The following is an 18,783-nucleotide window of genomic DNA, read 5'->3' as shown; positions in this document are numbered from 1 at the left end:
GATGTGGCTCCATGGTTAAGTGACCCTGGGTTCAATCCCTGGTAGAAAAACAAAACAAAACAAAACAGACTCTCCATAGATGATAGATGATAAACTGACGACACTGTCAGCCAACAGCTTAAGTTCTATGCATCCCAACTGTACTACCTATCCTCTTTCTCTGGAATAAACCAATGAAACGACTTGCCTAGCTGAAGTGATTGCCCTTGACACAATTTTTGGCTTTTCCTCCTGAAAATCACTTTTATTAAAGCAAAAAGATATGAAAGTTGTGTCTTTGTGTAAATGGCATTATGATGGCCCAGGAAGATACTTGAGTCATTTCCACATTTGCCTCCATGGAGAATAAGGTTTAAGCCATGCATGCTTAAGCAGACAACCTGTTCATGTCTCTTTACAAAGCTCCCTCTTTGGTCTTGGCGACATCAAAGATTTCAGAGTGGCCACCTGGCATTCATGCTTCTACTCACTACCAGGTGTATATGATAGAATGAGAATGGTGTTTTAATAAAGGGGCAATGATTAGTATGGATTTATCCTTGAAAGACTACTATATTATTATTATTAAAAATTTTTTTATGCTCATTTTAGAGCTTTGTCTTCTATGTCTACCTAATGTCATTTAGCAGAATATGGAGCAAACTAGCTGTAGGTCATATAAACAATGGAGGGTAGCTCAGGAACATTATCAGAGATACACAGGTGGCAAGAAATAGATGGTCAATGGTAAAGACTTTCCCAGCTTTAATTTCTTTAATTAAAAAAAAAAGGAATCTTACAAGCTGGGTATGGGGTTGTTTCCCCTCTATTCCCACCAGGAGGATCACAAGTTCAAGGTCAGCCTAGGCAACTCAGCAAGACTCAATCTCAAAAATAAAATTAAAGAACTGGGGGTGTAGTGCAGTAGTATGGTGTTTGTTTAGCATGCATGAGGCCCTGGGTTTAATTCCCAGTATCATCAAAAATTAAAATTAAAAATTAATCTTATACACACAAGTATGCATATACCTATTCACTCATGTATATACCCAGAAACTGGAATAAGAAATATATGCTACAAATAATTGTGGGAACTCCTTAACTCCTGTGTGTCCCTCCTTGATTGTAACTCCAAAACTTGTTTCCAGAAGAGAATACCACCTGATGTTGTGTTTATCATTCTCTGGATTTCTATAAGATTTCCATCAGTTTTACTATATGTATTTTTAATCCTAAATAACATATGGCTTAGTTTTGCATTTTTGTACTTTATGTGAAGTATGTAATATTTGGTGATTTAAGGCATGTATTCTTTAGTGAGGTTTCTGCAATTTATCTGCAAATATGTCTGTGATTCATTTATTTTTTATGCTCCATAGGATTTCATGGTATAAAATAATCAACACTTACACACAGGGAACATTAATGATATTTCTACTTTTTATTCTATTTTAAACAATGCTACTATGAACATTCTTCTATATATGTGCTAGTCCTCCAGGGAAAGAACCATAGATTCAGGATATGTATTTCTTCAATAATAACAATTTTTTTCAACTCATTATTGGAAGTAAGCACATCAATTTACACATGCACTGGCAAAATATGGATAGTCTGATACTCTCTATCTTGCCAACACTTGGTATGCTCAATGTTATGATTTAGATATGAGGTGTCCCCTAATAAGCTTATGTCAGATAATGCATGAATGTTCAGAGGTGAAATAATTCAATTATGGCAGCTGTACTAATCTCAGAGAATTAAGACATTTGAGGGATTAATAATCTGAATGAATTAACTGGGTAGTTAACTATAGGCAAGTGGGACGTAGCTGAGGAAGCAGGTCATTCTAGGCCTTGCTTTGGGGGTCTATGTTTTCATTCCTGGCATCTCTCTCTTTCTCTCCCCTAACACATTCTCTCTCTCTCTCTCTCTCTCTCTCTCTCTCTCTCTCTCTCTCTCTCTCTCTCTCTCTCTCTCCTGCTCTCATGAGGTGAGCAGTTTTCCTCCACCATGCCCTTCTGCCATCATGTTCTGTCTTACCTCAGGCCTAGAGCAATGGAGTTGGCCCACCAAGAACTGAAGATCTGAAATTGTGAGCCCCAAATAAACTTCTCCTCCTCTAAGCTGTTCCTGTCAAGAATTTTGGTCACTTGACAAAAATCTAACACCCAAAAAAGTGGTAATTCACATAGACAATGAATCCTCTAGAGTCACATCATGCTTCTGAGTCAGAGCTTAAACTACAATTACTTCATAATGAATTCTCTCCTTTCAAAATTGAGAAAAAGACATGGTTTGAATCCATAAAATGGCAAGCGTAAGTTTTGAAACTAATTCTATTGATGCTTACAAATTAGTCTCCCATTTTTCTTACAAGGAAATTCCCTATAACATGATGTCAAAACATTTGTGTCTAACTACTGTGTTTTGCCAAAGAGGTAAAGTTTCCAGTCAAAACAATTAATTAGAAGCTATTAATGATGGTTTCAAAGATTTAAGTAGTCACTGTAAATGAAGAGAGAAACTGAAGGGAACAAAAATCCCTAAAACATGGTGTAGGAGATGAGCTCCTTTGTTGATCTCAAACGGGGACGTTTGCCTTAAAACCTCTAACTCTACTCCCATCATTAAATTACTTAATTAATAGAGCACGCAGTGACATCAGTTTTGTGATGGACTTCAACCTCAAACATAATTCTTTCTTCTCTTAAGGTAGGGTTAGTCCTTGTAATATTTTATCTTTGTCACAAAAGTATTTTGGGTGCTGAAAGCATCATAGCACTAGTAGATCCATTTCTAGTTTGGTCATCTACAGACTATCTGGGTAATCGTTTGGATAGAAAATTCATAGGTGAAACACTAAAATCCTTGAGTCATACATTATTTTAGTAAGAACTTCAGTTTCATTTCGTCTCTTGCAATATCTATTTATCTACCTACTGACCTACCTACCTACCTTTCTCCAAAAGGCAATGCCTGGATGTCATCATGAGATTCATGGTTTTAGTTGATTAGAGCTAATGAAATTCAGGTCAGCGAAGCCAAGATCTGCACAGAAAGATTAACTTTTCATGGTCACACGATCAACAAACACCCCTGCCAATAAGGGGATTAGGGAAACAGAGACTCTACTGTTGTAGAGTACAACACTTCTCACTCCTAGGGGAAAAAACAAAAGATCATTCTGTACTGATGATTGGTCTGTGATGTTGGCCTTCACCACGAAGAGGAGCATGATTGATTTTGCTAGAGGAGACCTCAGAATTGGACAGTCTGGAACGAGTGAGGGGAGGCCGTCTGTGGGTACCTGCTATGGAGCCCTCCTCCAATAAGCAGCAGAGTCAGCTGCAACCTTCCCTGTGACCTTAGACACTTGGTTAGCAAATACATATCCCCCTCTCTCACAGGAGCACCCAGATTGTGACACATGCATTGAAATGTTATTCACGTCAGGCAGAATAAGTGTGGATGGCAAGGAACGGTGCACGTGTACTCCCACACCTCGGGTCTCTCACCTCCTGAGAGATGAGGTCTCCCTCATGCTGGCTGCAAGTTTTGTTCTTCCAGAGTGAATACTTCCATCAGAGGCCTCTGAGACTACACTTATTTTTAGTTTTAACATTTTCGATAAAACTTACTTTTGAAACAAAATCTTTCTGCTCCAAAATATGAAATATGTATTTTTTATACTGATTTATATTTTACTGACCATCTTTGGGAGGTCCTACTTCCTCTTGATAGTCCACTTGGGTAACTCCTTTTTATTCCACTTTTGGGTAGTTCCTTCACTATGTCAAACGTTGTTGATATTCAATAAAAGTCATTGTATCAAATGTCAGAGTGACAGGACATTTATATCATTAATGGCAATTATCCCTTTAAAAGCCTTTTGCAAATAACCTTCCCATATGTTTAAACATTTTAGGAAATGATAATGTAAAAAAAAATGGAATGCTATGAATTTGACAAATTGTGCTATGAAGAAACATTTTCAAGAGTAAACATCATCCTTATGCCAAGATGTAAATGTTGAGATCAATGTGGAAAGAAAAAGAAATATAGCACTGTAAGAAATACAGCACCAACAGTTGTGAAGAACACTGTGGCTCTTTGGCACATCCCTGAAATAAAAAAAAGTACTGTTTGGCAATCGTCTGGACAAATATGACCTTTTCTAGGCGATATGGTACCAGATTCCTTGTGTGTATTGTTTTGTCTTTACTGCTGATAGTGACCATCTTTTCGTTTCTTCGTCAGGCTGACCTTGTAAATGGGAAAGCACATCTCATAAGAGCAGTTAAATGTCAAGGAAGAACTTAATATTTCCTCTAGAGAGGAAATATTCAGTGCTTCATGGATGGCAGTGGAGAGTGATCCCTTGCACTAAAGTTTTAGAGATGCTATCCTCCAGGAAAGGCCCAAATTGGGATCAGTGATTTATCTTTCTCATAAGTTCAACACAAACCATGGCATAGGATTACGAAATAATGGAGAATGAAAGGAATTATCTGCCAGAATCTATAGTGGCACTCATTAGTTCTCCCTAATCAAGTTCTACAGGTGTCAGGAAAGGCTCTTCCGTCACTACTAAGGAATTCCATCACTTTGACACATGATAAAGAATAAATGCCAGGTGCTACTGTTCTGAACAATTGGTACCTACTTGCAGGCCTGATGATGACTCTCCCCTGACTTCCTAGAGGACTCCAGTCCCTTAATGGACCGTTTTGTGGGTATTTATCATCCTTGAACCGCTGACCAGAAGTGTCAAGTGATCGCAGTTGCAACATGATTGTTTTGCTCCATTCCTGATAGAAACTTCACTGGTAGAAGTTGCAAAAAAATATTGACAATATTTTCTAAACCACAGAGAACTTCTTGAAATCTTGACTTCTCTCACACCAAGCAAGGAAAACCAAACAAAACAAACAGATTTGAGCCTGGACACTTAATTGATTTCTCTAAGAACAAGGACACAATAAATAGGACTTCTTCCATCATCATCATCATCATCATCATCACCATCATCATCATCGGCAAACATTTGTTTTAAAACAACAACAACAGCAACAAAAAGGAAGGCCAATTAGAAAGACTATGCATTTTCAATTACCTTGGAAACCCGGTTTGCAACCTCTCTGCCCACGGTCAGCCCCTGGACAAAGGTGCGAGCAGCAATGAAGGCACGGGTGACCTGGATCTTCAGCTTCCGGGGCACATCTCCAAATGGCTTCAGCTGGTCTGTGTATTTGCTCACGCACTCCAGGTAGTCCTCACTGAAGTGATACTGAGGGTTGATCAGCTGGAACATTCGTTCCAGGAGCCGAGCCCAGAAGTCATTCAGCATCTCTTCAAGGTTCACGTTGCCCCCAGTGTAATATCTCTTCAGCTCCGTGAAGAGGTCCTGGAACACTTCCGAATTCTGCATGTAGAGCATCCCATAGGTCCGGACAAACATGTCATTGAGGGACTTCTCTGCATTTTCTAGAAGTTCTCGGAAAAATTCTGGAGATAAAACAAGAAAACAATCATAAATAATATCTAGAAAGCCTCAGGCATCTACTTGTCTTAAACACAACCACTTTTAATGAGCAGTTTCATAGACAAATGTCGCCTGTGATTAAGATATAAATGAACTGGTCAAAACAGTATGTAAATATGTACTTTTTTTTTCATTTTGTAATACTGGGGATTGAACCCAGAGTCTCACACATGCTAGACAAGCACCCCATTACTGAACTATACCCAGTCCTTTTTATTTTGAGACGGTGTCTCCCTAAATTGCATATGTTGATCTCCAATTTGTGATGCTCTTGCCTCAGCCTCCTGAGTAGCTGAGAGTACAAGCTAGCAGCACTGCACCAGACTAAAGACAATATTTTAAATGAGAATTGATCTACATCTGTGATCTTAGATAATACAAAGGAATCAGAAGACTCTGTAAATTCTATTTCAGAGAGGATCCATTAACATCCGAAGCTTACCTCCTAACATTCTTCTAAAATAGCTCAATTCTTTTTTTATGAACTGTTAAATTTTAGAAAATCTTATGGTTTGATATAAACTCAAAATAGGTTGCAAACATAATGTGCAAAGTATCACCATTAACACAGTAACAAATGCATACCTATAAACACATTTGCTCCGGCCTATTTACAAATTTGTTATAATGTTAAATTCAATTACATTGCTTTTATTTGGAACAGTTCTTAAATGGGATGTTCAAATTAATATAATATTTTGGATTCCTTCTAGTTCCTATATATAGCAATCAATTAAAAGTGTTCAGAGATTCATGATGCAATTAAATTCACTTAATACTAAAGCTGTAATGAACATAATTAAGGTGGCCATAATGAATTAGAAAGCTATGAAGTATCTTGGATAATCATTATAAATGCAAACTATCATCTTACAGAACTTACTTGAACAAAATATTGATAGTTGGGCTTTCTGATTAAGATAATCTATATGAAAAGTATGTACAACAAATGAAATCTTTCATTCTGCAAGATCTCTTGAGTGTCACTGAGATCACTGATGGGATACAAACCTAAGGCTGGCTAAAAAGCCATTAGGTCTGCTAGCTCACTAGTTCAGCTGTCAGGCTGTATGAAGAGGTACCTCATGTATGTAGGCTATGTATATATGTAATGCACACTAGCCATGCATAGGTGGGACTCACATTAACCCAGAAGTCACTGGGCTAGTAATACTGAGGTTTTATCAATGCATGAATAAGCCTAGGTAAAGTCTAAGCTTTATCCCATTTAGATAATATAGTTTGGGGTGGCAAAAACACCAAGGAATGATAATGCTTCTGAGTTTATCAATCCAAGTTCCCAATAGTAGAGTGATTCTGCTTCACCTCTTCAAAGTCCCTTGAAGCTATTCTGTTCTCCCTTGGAAATTCAGGAACAAATCAAGTCCTAGATATTTCAAGGACTTCAAGTAAAAACTTTATAAAAAGATTTTTCTTTCTGGATCCCTAGGGGGTTCTTTCTGAAGAAAGAAGGGGAAAAGTGATGAGTCCTTCTCTGTGTCCCAGGAATTACTCTGTACTTTGTCAGAAGCTGGCTACAGAAACACGTGCTTAATTGCTTCAGATGTGGTTAATGCAGAATCAAACAATTTTCTTGATCATTACATAGTGTTTATACTAATGATAACTACCTTATATTTGTTTTCAAACAGGCAACAGAACTTAAAAAGACTCTGCTCACTTGTTTACCCTTTTTAGCATAAGAGTTTGTTTTTTTTTTTCTCTTGATACAGAGGCTACAAAAACTTAGGGATTGCCTAAGTGTTATGACTGAGGAACCTTGTACAATTTTGTCCAAGCCAACAATTACTTGTTACTTTAATTTTTCTCAAATGTAAAATCAGATTACATTTTATTAAACTGTTTTACTTGATAGGAAGGTGGAAGTGATAATAACCCTGACTTGATTTGTATATATTGTAGTTGTGTATTAAAATTCCATTCTTTACCCCACGAATATGTACAATAGTTAAATGTTAGTCAAAAGTTAAGAAAAAATGTCTAAGGAGATGGAAATGTCAACTACCTTGATTTGATCATTATGCACTAAATACATGTGTCAAATTATCACACTGTATCTCGTAAATTTGTAAAATTAAAATAATCTGTATAAAGAAAACCACACTAGAGAGTGTGGTTCAATCTTTAAGGATTCGGTAAAATAAAATGAGTGTTGAAGCAGACGATTATGTATGTTGTATGTCAATGCTATTTATAACTTTTTGAATCAAAGGCATAAAAAACATGTTTTTAGTAATGCTAGTCACCTAGTTTGTCCTAAAATGGGAATTATATTAAATTATTAATATTGATACCAAAGTATTAAAAGTAGTATAACTAAAATATTTCAGTCTTGAAACCAAGAAAGAAAACAGCTTAGGTCTGCTGATATAGGAACTAGGTGAAAAGTATTGCAGACTGTGAAAGAATATAGAAAAGAATGGAATAATCACTGAATTGAAAAATACTAATATAATGAGACTGGAAAGTGGATTCTAATCATGAGCTCTAGATAGCCTATTCATTTATCTTCTTTTGAGGTCAATTATTTTGTTGGACTCAGGAATTAAAGCTTAATTTATTGAACACGATGTAGTGCCTTCAGCAATGAAGAGTCAGTAATCAATAGTGTGGTTTAGATTTGCAAAGTGGTAAAAAAAAAAAAAAAAAAAAGAGTGTGTTGGGGTGGGAAGGCCCTTCTGGTCATCATGGCTCTCCAAAGACTCGAGGTGAAAATTGTCTTTATGAATGAAAATTTTAGTTTTCTATTAGCAACAGTAAAATCCCTGAAGCTTTTTCCTGTCCTGACACAGGATCTCGGAAATATTGGGCTTCTGAGCACTCTTAAGACGAGTCATTAAAATCAGACTGTCTCTTCTCTGCATCTTGTGTGGTTTTTATTTTTTTATGTCTAAATTTGTATCCATAATGGAATACAGAAACCAAGTTATCATATTTCAATAAATACAGCTCAACAATCATTTCAGAAGATTCCAAGCTTAAAGTTTTGTCTAAGGGTGTGTCATGGCCTCAAAAGTTTGCTATTAGCTTCACTGGTCCTCAAAAGTCAAATTACTCCTTGTTCAAAATCATTATATGGTTTACTGATCTCATAGGCAAAGTTAATATTTTGTATTGAAAGACACTAATACATCAGCCAATTATAAAAAATGTTGCTACCGTAGGGTACATTGATCTTATATCGTATGACAAATGGGAATCCAAGGTACTGAGGCAAAACTAATGTCCTGCCAAAATAGGTAAGCTCCTTTCATCGTCAGCAGGCCTGTGGACTTCCACCACTTGAAGGTTGACTCTGAACAAAGTACTTTATGCTTGGATGGAAACTGTTTCTCAGCAAACCAAACAAGATAGAGATTTGGAAGACAGTTATCTGATCCATTTTGCTGATGAAGTATTTTGTCCAAACACATCAGAGAGAGTAAAATTCAAGCGCAATATAAGAAAAAGCAACCTCTATGTAACCCTCTGTTTAATCAGAAAGGGCAAAAGCTCACTTTGGAGAAAGCCTTCCATCAACAGAAATTCTCATCTGTAAGAAAGAGTCTGGCTGAAAGAAAGGCGATTTGAGTTTTTTTCTTCCTCAATCACAAAATATACATCAAAGGTGGTTGCTTAGGGCTCAGTTATGCTTCATAGGTGCACAAAAAGAATTTTTCCAGCCAGCATTAGCCTCTGGGAGGGTTTTATTCATCCAGAGGGGAGATCTTGGATGGAAACATCTGTTTGCTGCGGGGCAGACTAAAAACTACCATTGCTCCTCTAGCAAAATTAAAGCCTGCACGATGCTGCGGATTGCTTGGAGAGGCCTCTTAGGGGGCAAAAATCAACTCCTAGGAGCCAAGAGGTGCCCTGAGGATATCTGTGGAAGGCTTCAAATGAAGCCTTCAAATGAACAGACTGGAATGTAAGGTGGCACACAGAACAAAAGGGAAGCAAAAGGAATAGGGATAAAGCAGCCTAGGAATTCACAGGCTTTATAACACAGTAACATCTCCTCTTATTCAAACCAGAGGTTGGTCTCCTTAACAGTACTGTGGATCAGCACAGTGCTAGATGGGAAGTGGGGTTGGGATTATGCACAATATGCCATCATTTTCCGATTCTATTCTCCTGCTGTCCAAAATACTTCTCACTGAAATCTTGTATAAGACAAGTGTTCCAGCATGGTGGTATAAATTCATGTAGTTACAGCTCAATAAGTGAAGAGTTTTGGTCACTGGTCAGTGGAGACTCCCCCTGGTCTGAACTCTTGGACAGTGAGGGATTTACGTGCCCATCTGGGACAGAGGTGCTATAAACCACATCTTAGAAGAGGACATCACTGATTCACTTTCCTGTCATCCTCCAAATATTTTTTTCTTTCTTCTTCTCCTTCTCCTGGTTCTTCTTTTGGTAATGAGAATTGAACTCGGGGGTGCTTAACTCCTGAGCCCCAGTCCCAGCCCATTTTTTTAATGTTTTATTTAGAGACAGGGTCTTGCAAAGTGGATTAGAGCCTCCATAAGTTGCAGAGGCTGGCTTTGAAATTGTGACCCTTCGGCCTCATCCTCCACATTCTTGAGCATTTATAGAAAAGAAATCATTCATATCTTCCCACATTCCAAATTCACATGCACCTATTTAAACAAAATACTGCCGTCTCTGTTCAAAAATTTATTGATTTATTATTATTAATATATTGTATTGAATAATCTCAAGTGCTTTGTTTTGTGGGTTTTTTGATAAATAAGACTATATCATCTGTATTTCTTCATAATGCATGTTTTCAAGAAACAAGAATATAAGAGAAAGATGTAAAAAATTATTTTCAATAGATATCCTACGATGATGCCTCACAATTTTTCTTCAAGATTAGTTGCATTTTTGTGTAAGACTTTCAGAATGCAGTTTTTAAAATTATGGGATTGATACTATATAACATTACTGCTAAAATAAGAATTTATTTTAAAAGCAAGGTATCAGAACCCATAACCATCGAGATGATGCTGCTAGGAGCAAAAATTCATTTAAGAGTTGTAATTTCTTATCACTTAATTCACATTTTCTCTTGCTCTGTCTGTGTGTGTGCTTTCATAAATTAAGTTTATTAAGTTATAATGAGAATTATGATTTACTCAGTCAGAACTTCCTAGGAGTTAATAGAAACCTATATGATCTCAAAGTGAGTAATACACATCTTCCCTGTTTGAAGGATTATTAAACACATTTCTGTCCCTTAAGTAAGTGTGGTCCCTCCTCCCACATAGAGAAACTGGTTTCAAATGCAAACAATATGGCAATAGAATATACCTGCTATTTCTGTTTGTCTCTGTTAGATTTTAGGAGGAAAGTATACATATTAAACTTTAAATAGAGACCAAAAAAAAAAATGAGCTTGAAAAAACAAATGACGCCAATTTCAAGGATAATCAAAGATGGGACCTGAGAAGTTGCCTGATTTCTAGCAGGTATCAGACACTACATTACGGGCTTTTCACGTATTGTATGTGAATCATATACTAGTATACCTAGTTAGCAGAATTGAGGCTTCACATTTTAACTGAGTTGCCCTAGACCACTTGAACCAGCATGCAATGGACACCTCCAAAGTTATTACAGAGAAGGATGAGTTCTAAGAAGGAACAAGGCAGCAGAGTGGCTTTGGGGTTTATCCTAAGTCCAATTTTCTTACATTGTGATTTGAATAATTAATGGGAAGTATTATAGACTTCCAAGATAGCAGATAAAACCATACTTAAGTATAAATTGCAAAATGCATTCTAAAGTCCCATATAAATTATTTATAAAAATAATTTTCATGTGTGATTATTTTTTCCACTAATAATAATTAGTTAATGCAGAGCATGAGACTGAGAGCATGCTCAAACCTCTAGGGTTAAAAAGGTTTCCTCAGAGAGGAGGCATTTGGTGGAAGAAACTCAAAAGCACTTGGGATTAAAACTAGCACACAGAACAGTGACTGCTAAGAGTATCTGACCAATATAATTTTATGATCGATGTGCTTATATCATGGACAAAGGGCAAGAATGCTGAGGGCATAGTTCATCTGTTGTGACCTAGGTTTGTCCAAGAAGAGCGTAGAAATTATGTGTGCTTCCATTTCCAAAATGAAGTTTTAATAAAGAATATTGTTTAGGGTTGATTAATGTGGTGACAATGTACGATAATTACATTGCACCAGAGGCACTTATCAATACCCTGGGTCAGCGTTCTCCCACCAGACCTGACCCCCATCGGGAGGGTGTGTGCACAAAGGCCCCCAGATTCCATGCCTAGGATTAGGCCTCTACTTACTGAAAATCTTACTGGTAGAGATCTACTTCCTTTTCTAACTTCAGCATTCCCCACCTATTTTCCCCACACACTTCATCCTGTGACATTATTTAATGAGTTAAAAACTAGTGACTGGGAAACCATCCTTTAGGCAATACTGTGATAGTTCAAAGCAGGGTAGGCCTCCCACCAATGACCAATTAACCTATTATTCTAAGTCCTGAGGGCTGAAAATGCTTTTTTTTTTTTTTTTGCATTTTTAATTTTTTTTTTTTGGTTTGTTTTTAAAGTTATGTTTAAAACCAAACAGAAACACACACACACACATACACACACATAGCATACACACATATATTGGTGATATTGGGTACTAGGGATTGATCCCACTGACCCACATCACAAGCTCTTTTTATTATTTTATTTTGAGACAGGGTCTCACTAAGTTGCCCAGACTGTCCTGAAACTTGGGATCCTTTGGCCTCAGCTTCCTTAGTAGCTGGGGGTAATAGGCCTGCACCATCACTACCAACTCAAAATGCCAAAAATATTGCATATCCAACCTTTCGCGGAAAAAACTTTGCTGATCCCTGGCATAAGAAGTCAAAATCCTGAGTGAGACATTTGGAGACAAATTAATCCGACAAAACATCTTGTGCTTTTAATTTCTTGAAGACAGAAAGACAATTTAATTACTAGTTTGTTAACTCTCACATAGGTAGAGTTGCTTCTGTGCGGTTATTTTTATCTTACATGTTAAAATCTGCTTTGACAGCATACAGCCCTTCCATCTCTACATATCCCCTCCCAAAAGGTCACTGAAACTCAAAAGGAAATTCTTCAATCACCACTTGAGTTAGAGACCTTAGGTGATTCCAGTGACTTTAGATTGAGACACCCCTAAATTTTCTGAGGTTATGATATAATGAATCCCTGGAGAACTTCATAAGGAGAAAATCCTACAATAATCCTAGCATTAAAAAAACCAGTATGTTCTGAGACAGGCAAGTCACAAGTACAAAGCCAGTCTCAGCAAAAGCCAGGTGATAAGCAACTCAGTGAGACCTTGTCTCTAAATAAACTATAATGTAAGGCTGAGAATGTAGCTCAGTGGTCAAGTGGTCCTGAATTCAATCCCCAGTACCAAGATAAATAAGTAAACAAACAGTATAGAAATGGGGAAAATAAGATAAAAATAAAAGGCCCCACTCTGAAACTACATGAAGAAAATCTATTTTTATTATAATTTCCTTTTCATAAGGTTTTCCTTTATAATTCATAAATATGGAAGTTTGAACTATCTTGTAGGATCTTAACAAAATCTACCACTGCCATACCACAAAACACACTATTCACTACAAATCAAGAAAAAGGAACTTCAGAACATTTTAAATACATCAGCTGTTAAAATACTAGAGTGTATAATTCATAAACACTTCATTATAATTCAAAGGTTTTTGTATTACCTTAATAATCAGTAAATCAGAAAATCAAGGATATAATAATGCCTTTTTACTAAAAATAATAAAATAATACATTTAATACATTATTAAATGCATTAATGAATGCATTAGTAACAATATAGTAATACATGTTTAATGAATTATTCAGGCCAATTGGACATCACTATTTAGTATTTTTCTAATTTATCTAATCTAATCGAACAGACTTTTCCATGAAGAATTTTTTAATGAAAAGTCATCAGTTTACAACCATGAATGTTCATTAAAAACAATCAATACCTTGTACCAAAGTCCTTCAGTTTAATATCATTAAAGTCAAGTCAGCAGAAGCGAGTAAAGGCCAGGAGATTTTTCAGAATCTGGCATGTGATTCGGCAGCAAAAAGGAAAGTTTTCTAGAACGCTGTACCATGTCAATGATAAAGGGAGACTTGAAGTAATAAAGCAGTTGATCAAAATGGGTGACTTGAATTTAGATTTCACAGGGTTCAACTTTTTCTTTACTTAGTGTTCCTTTACAGAGTAGATTGATAAATGTGTTATTTCTTGGTAGGCTATTTCTCCCAAAGATATATTTAAAGTAAAAAAGACTGATTAGCCCATTTATGTTCTCAAGGGGTATAGATAAACTATTAGTTCCCAGAAATATGAATTAAACTTGGTTTCTGCCAATAGCAAACAACTCTTCTGAGACTTTATTCCTCTCACCCTAAGCCCTGCATGAAAATTAAAAGTTGAGCTGCATCCCAGGTTCACTTGTATCATCGTACATACTTGGCTTTGGCTTATAGGCAACACCCTTAAGGCCTTGCCCACAAATCTGCTTCCATTTTCTCTGAGATGATATGAACCACAAGACTGAATGCCTGTTTAATGCTTTATGCACCTAACGCCTAGAACTATATTAAAAGCAACGTGAAATAATTTTCTACTTTTTTTTCTCAAATGGAATAAACAATTAGGTTTCCAAATTAGAGTGGGAGTAATATTACTAGGATCACATGCCCACATCCTTCCCCAACCACACTTTCATTACCCCAAAACACTTGTTGGAAGAAGAAAGACCCCCACCTACACCAGACCACCAATGATGAACTGGGCAATGTGAGACCAAGGCTAGTTTTTTTGTTGTTGAAATCCGGAGATAAGGACTGGATATTGGAACAAGAGAATGTGCAAGTTGTACAGGAGTGAAGAGGAATAGCAAAATGTAATTTTCTTCCTTGCCCTCTTTTTCATGTAATTTTCATCATGTTATGAACTTCTCCTTGAAAAAACACTTTTTAAAGTCTCAATGCCCAAGCTACATTATAGATTAATTAAGTGGCTGTCTCTAGAAATGGGATCCAGGTATCAACATATCATCCAGGCCCCAGGTCATCCCAAAGGTAGAGTCAGGATTGAGTAGCACTTCTGCTCTCCTTTACTCTCTGACACTTCCATTTTAGTCAAGCATGATAGTGGATATCAGGACAGAGGAAGGAGGAATGATAAGGGAGGAGCCACATTACAGGTCATGAAAGCCTTAATTTTCTTCCTCTCTTTACCTCCTTCCCTTCCTACTTTCCTTCTAGTAGCCAATCAGGATTCTGGTCTTAGAAATTGCACTCATCAGAGGGGGTATCAAGAGCATGTGAGAAGCAGTAACTTGAGGGAAGGAAATTGCATGCAGCATGGGAAGAGTAGGGACAGGGCTTGGCAATCTCCAGTTAAGTCATGTCCAAGGGCAAAGGGAATGCCTGCCACAGCTTGACCAGGGTAACATGAATGCACACAATACAAATGACAGAAGCCAAAGACACTGTGAAATACTGATTTGTGCTAGTGCAATTAGACACAAAAACTTTTATCAAAATATTATATCTTAATTTTTAAGTTTACATCCTTTCTGGTCCATTAAAACCTGATACTGAAAACATTAGAAAGTTTAATATGCTCAACAGATGTCTAAATTAAAGAAATCATAAGCAGAAAACTAAAAGAGTTTCAAAAAACAAACTGAACAGCAATGCAGTGTTCTGCTATGTCCCACCATCATTTTCAAGGTGCTTTCAAAGAAGAGTTTCAACTTTGATGACAATTACTAAAGTGTATTTTTTAAAAAGGAAATAGGGACATGTAGGATACTTTGGAAGAAAAGAACACTGATTAAAGGAAATAGTTCAGTTGCAAAGGCAAGGTCAAAGACTTGTATACAAGGATATTCAGTCCATTGCTATATTAGTTAAAAATAGAAACAATTTAAAAGTCTCACCAGAAAGGTAAATTGACACAGCAAAATATCATTTTGTATGTGTAATTATTATTAAAGGCTATTTAAAACTTTATAATTACTAAGCACAAATTGAGTCAGCTACTGTTCCAAGGCTTCTTGAGAATTAGTTAACTTAATCTTGGTAACAATCCTATGAGGCAGTTGTTATTATGGCCCACATTTATATTTGGGGAAATAGAGGCACATGAAAATATAAGTTACTTCCAAGGTGCTGGAATTACAATCCTGGGCAGTGTGGCTTCTGATTCCCTGCTTACAGGGGCAGACCCAGATTTTCTGAGGATTGAGGCTGACACAGGTTAGCAGGACCCTCCTTAACAAATACAATACAAAACTGAAAGCACAATATTTGTCATAAGGCCTTGGAAGGGGCTTATGAAATAAAAGTCCCTGAAACAGGAACTTTGTCAGTTCATGAGAAATTCACTTGTAGTATAAGACCCCATGGCATAAGAAAATGCTAAGATAGAAACAGCAGATACAAAGTGCATATGGAGTACACTACTTCTTAATGGATTTATAAATACACATCATTGAGAAAAATAAAAAGAAAATATGCAGTAAGAGTTTATAGTGGGTGGAAAATTTACATTTTCTTCACTGAATACTAATTTTTCAAAATTTCTACAATGACTATAAATTATTATCATAGTTGGAAAAAATGACAAATATTATTTTAACTTAAAGGACCTTTGGAATGAAAGCATTTTGTTTAATAAGCCTACAATGGGAAGTCCAAGAATAAAAACCCCATTCACACACTATAAAAACAAAAGCAGAGAAGACAGAAAATAAAACAAGATTTATTGAAAACACAGAATATACCAACAAATCTGTATGTAAGAGAACTTGGGTCTCTTTATTCTAAATCTAGTAGATTTAAGCTGATTAGTAAAAGGATTTAAGTAATAATAAAAAGGGAGAGAGAAAGAATAAAAAAAAAAAAAGGATTAGTCCCTGCAGCATAGCATACTGGTACAATGATCTTTAGTAAGTCTAGGTAATTCACCAATAGTAAGAACATTAATAGCTTTGCTATTTGAAGGAATGCTTTTGAAAATAGAATTACTATTTATTTCTTGTTAGAGGATTCCTCCAATCTAATGTAATCAAGAGTTAATAATATTCCATTGTTCATTATTATAGGGCCCACCCAGACTAAAGAAAAAAGAGCATCGATCTTACATGACTGTGAATTTAAAGTTGATGCTCATTTTCTCCCCAGAGCTTTTGATGGAGATTCGGTAAAGAAGCTGATTGACTTAGAATTCTAAGTATGTTCCTATAAACCATTTGACAATACCACTGCCAAAAGTACAGAAAGGCAGACACCTTTTGACCACCTGTCACTTATCATAGACTGAGCTTAGTAAACAGGACTTAAGGTGATATAGCCCCCACAGAGTGTCTTTAATCCTTACCTCCCATTAAAAGGAAATGATGTCAGGCCTACTTGAATAGATGTCTTAATTCAGTGGTAATAAATATGCTTTCTACAAGTAAATGAGAGACATCCCAATAAAGGTACATAGAAACACATAAAGTATTATGAAAGACTTAAATACAAATGAATTAGTTTAATGTTGGTCTGAATTTGCTTAAATTGATTAAATTTATTCTGCCAACAATTTATGTATTTTTTCTTTCCAAAGAAAAATATCTAGACCAGGACTAGGGATATAGCCCAGTGGTAGATCACTTGCCTAACACACAAAAGTCCTTGTTTTGAATATTTGAATATCCAGCACTGGAAAAAATATATATATATATATATAAAATCTCATGTTGTATGATGGTTATTTTAACCTTTTTGGCATCAGTCATTTGGGTTTCAGTTCAGCTATGCATTGCTATGACCAAAAGACCTGAGAAGAACAATTTTAGAGGAGAAAAATTTTATTTGGTAATTAAGGTTTGAGAGGTCTCAATCCATAGACTTTGGCTCCATTGCTCTGAGCTCAAGGTAAGGCAGTACATCATGGAGGAAGGGAGTGGCACAGGACAGGGCTCAGGAAGTTACAGTCAGCAAGCAGAGAGAGAATGTTACTCATCATATACAAAATATATACCTTAAAGGCATAATGACTCATTTCCTCCAGCCACACCTTACCTCCCTATTATTACCATTCAGCTAATTCACTCAAGCTGATTAATGTATTGATTAGGTTAAGGCTCTTATGACCCAAACATTTCACCTCTAAACTTTCTTGCATTGTCTCACATGTGAGCTTTTGAGGGATACAAAGTATCTAGACCATAAAAACATGGAAAGCAATGAATAAAAAAATTGATCATCTCTAAATATCTTGTAAAGAAACAATTACTGAGTGCCAACATCTTTTGTGAAAGTCTACTGTTTTTTTAGTGTTAAAATAAAATTAAATCCTAAAAAAGGGACACATTTTTGATTCAGTGGCATATTTTCAGTTTATAACTAAGTTTCAAATTATTTAAATTCCAACTTCTGAATTATAAGTAAAAGTCACCAAAAAAGAACATTCAGTTGGTTAATAAAAAAAAAAAATTTATTCACGCCAAGTCTTATTACTTCAAAATAAGTCTATAGATGTTTTATATTTCTTTGTTGTTACCAGCCATATTTTATATAATGGTATATCCTTCTTTGCCCCCTGATGTATGACCTAAGAACAGAGTCAACAGCTATCTCCATGGTATCCACATACTGGAAATTGATAATCTCTGCAAAATGTAGCCTCAACACAGTTCTGCTTTGGGGAATTTATTTGAAAAGCTCTGTAAGCTTTCCCCAAAGTACTGTCCTTTGTTGTTGGTTTCTTTTGTTTTAAATACCCTGACCTGGGAATAGGTAGTTTATGTTGTAAATTCGGCTCCCTCCCTCCCCATTTTCCCCCTTCCTTTTTGAACTGCAGATGGATGGTAATGAATCTCCCTCTTCTAACTCCAACTGCTGCATTCAGTTATCATCAAGAGCAGACATCAACTAGCACTCTAATCTTGCTCTGATGGATAGAATACTAACCTTTCACAAGATTAGAGACACAAGGTGCTCTGGAGATAATAAAATTCAAATAGGTTTATTTCAAAGGGCAACCCAATCTCGCTTTTGTTCATGGGTCACTTGACAGATCATTTGCCAAAGCAGTTTTTGTGTCTTTCCAAGCCAGGTTCTGGTTCAATCTGCCAAAGATGTCAAATTAAGAGGACCCCCAAAGCTCAAAACTCTGCAGTTCCAAAGTAGAAACAGGA

The 18,783-nt window shown here is 36.2% G+C and overlaps 1 protein-coding gene across 4 annotated transcripts in view; it reads right to left on the bottom strand.

The window, feature by feature from the left end:
- Gpc6 (glypican 6) overlaps nucleotides 1–18,783 on the bottom strand; it is a 1,046,794-nt gene that overhangs the window by 516,771 nt on the left and 511,240 nt on the right. For all 4 annotated transcript variants that reach the window (XM_005317045.5, XM_040281651.2, XM_078016208.1 and 1 more), the window contains exon 3: nucleotides 5,096–5,487. In XM_005317045.5, coding sequence (XP_005317102.1) covers nucleotides 5,096–5,487 — 392 coding nt within the window. The remainder of the gene's footprint in view (nucleotides 1–5,095; nucleotides 5,488–18,783) is intronic.

Source organism: Ictidomys tridecemlineatus, chromosome 6 (assembly GCF_052094955.1).
Source record: "Ictidomys tridecemlineatus isolate mIctTri1 chromosome 6, mIctTri1.hap1, whole genome shotgun sequence".
Lineage (NCBI taxonomy): Eukaryota > Metazoa > Chordata > Mammalia > Rodentia > Sciuridae > Ictidomys > Ictidomys tridecemlineatus.
The sequence above is the reverse complement of the archived record's forward strand: the minus strand, read 5'-3'. Positions and strand labels throughout refer to the sequence as shown.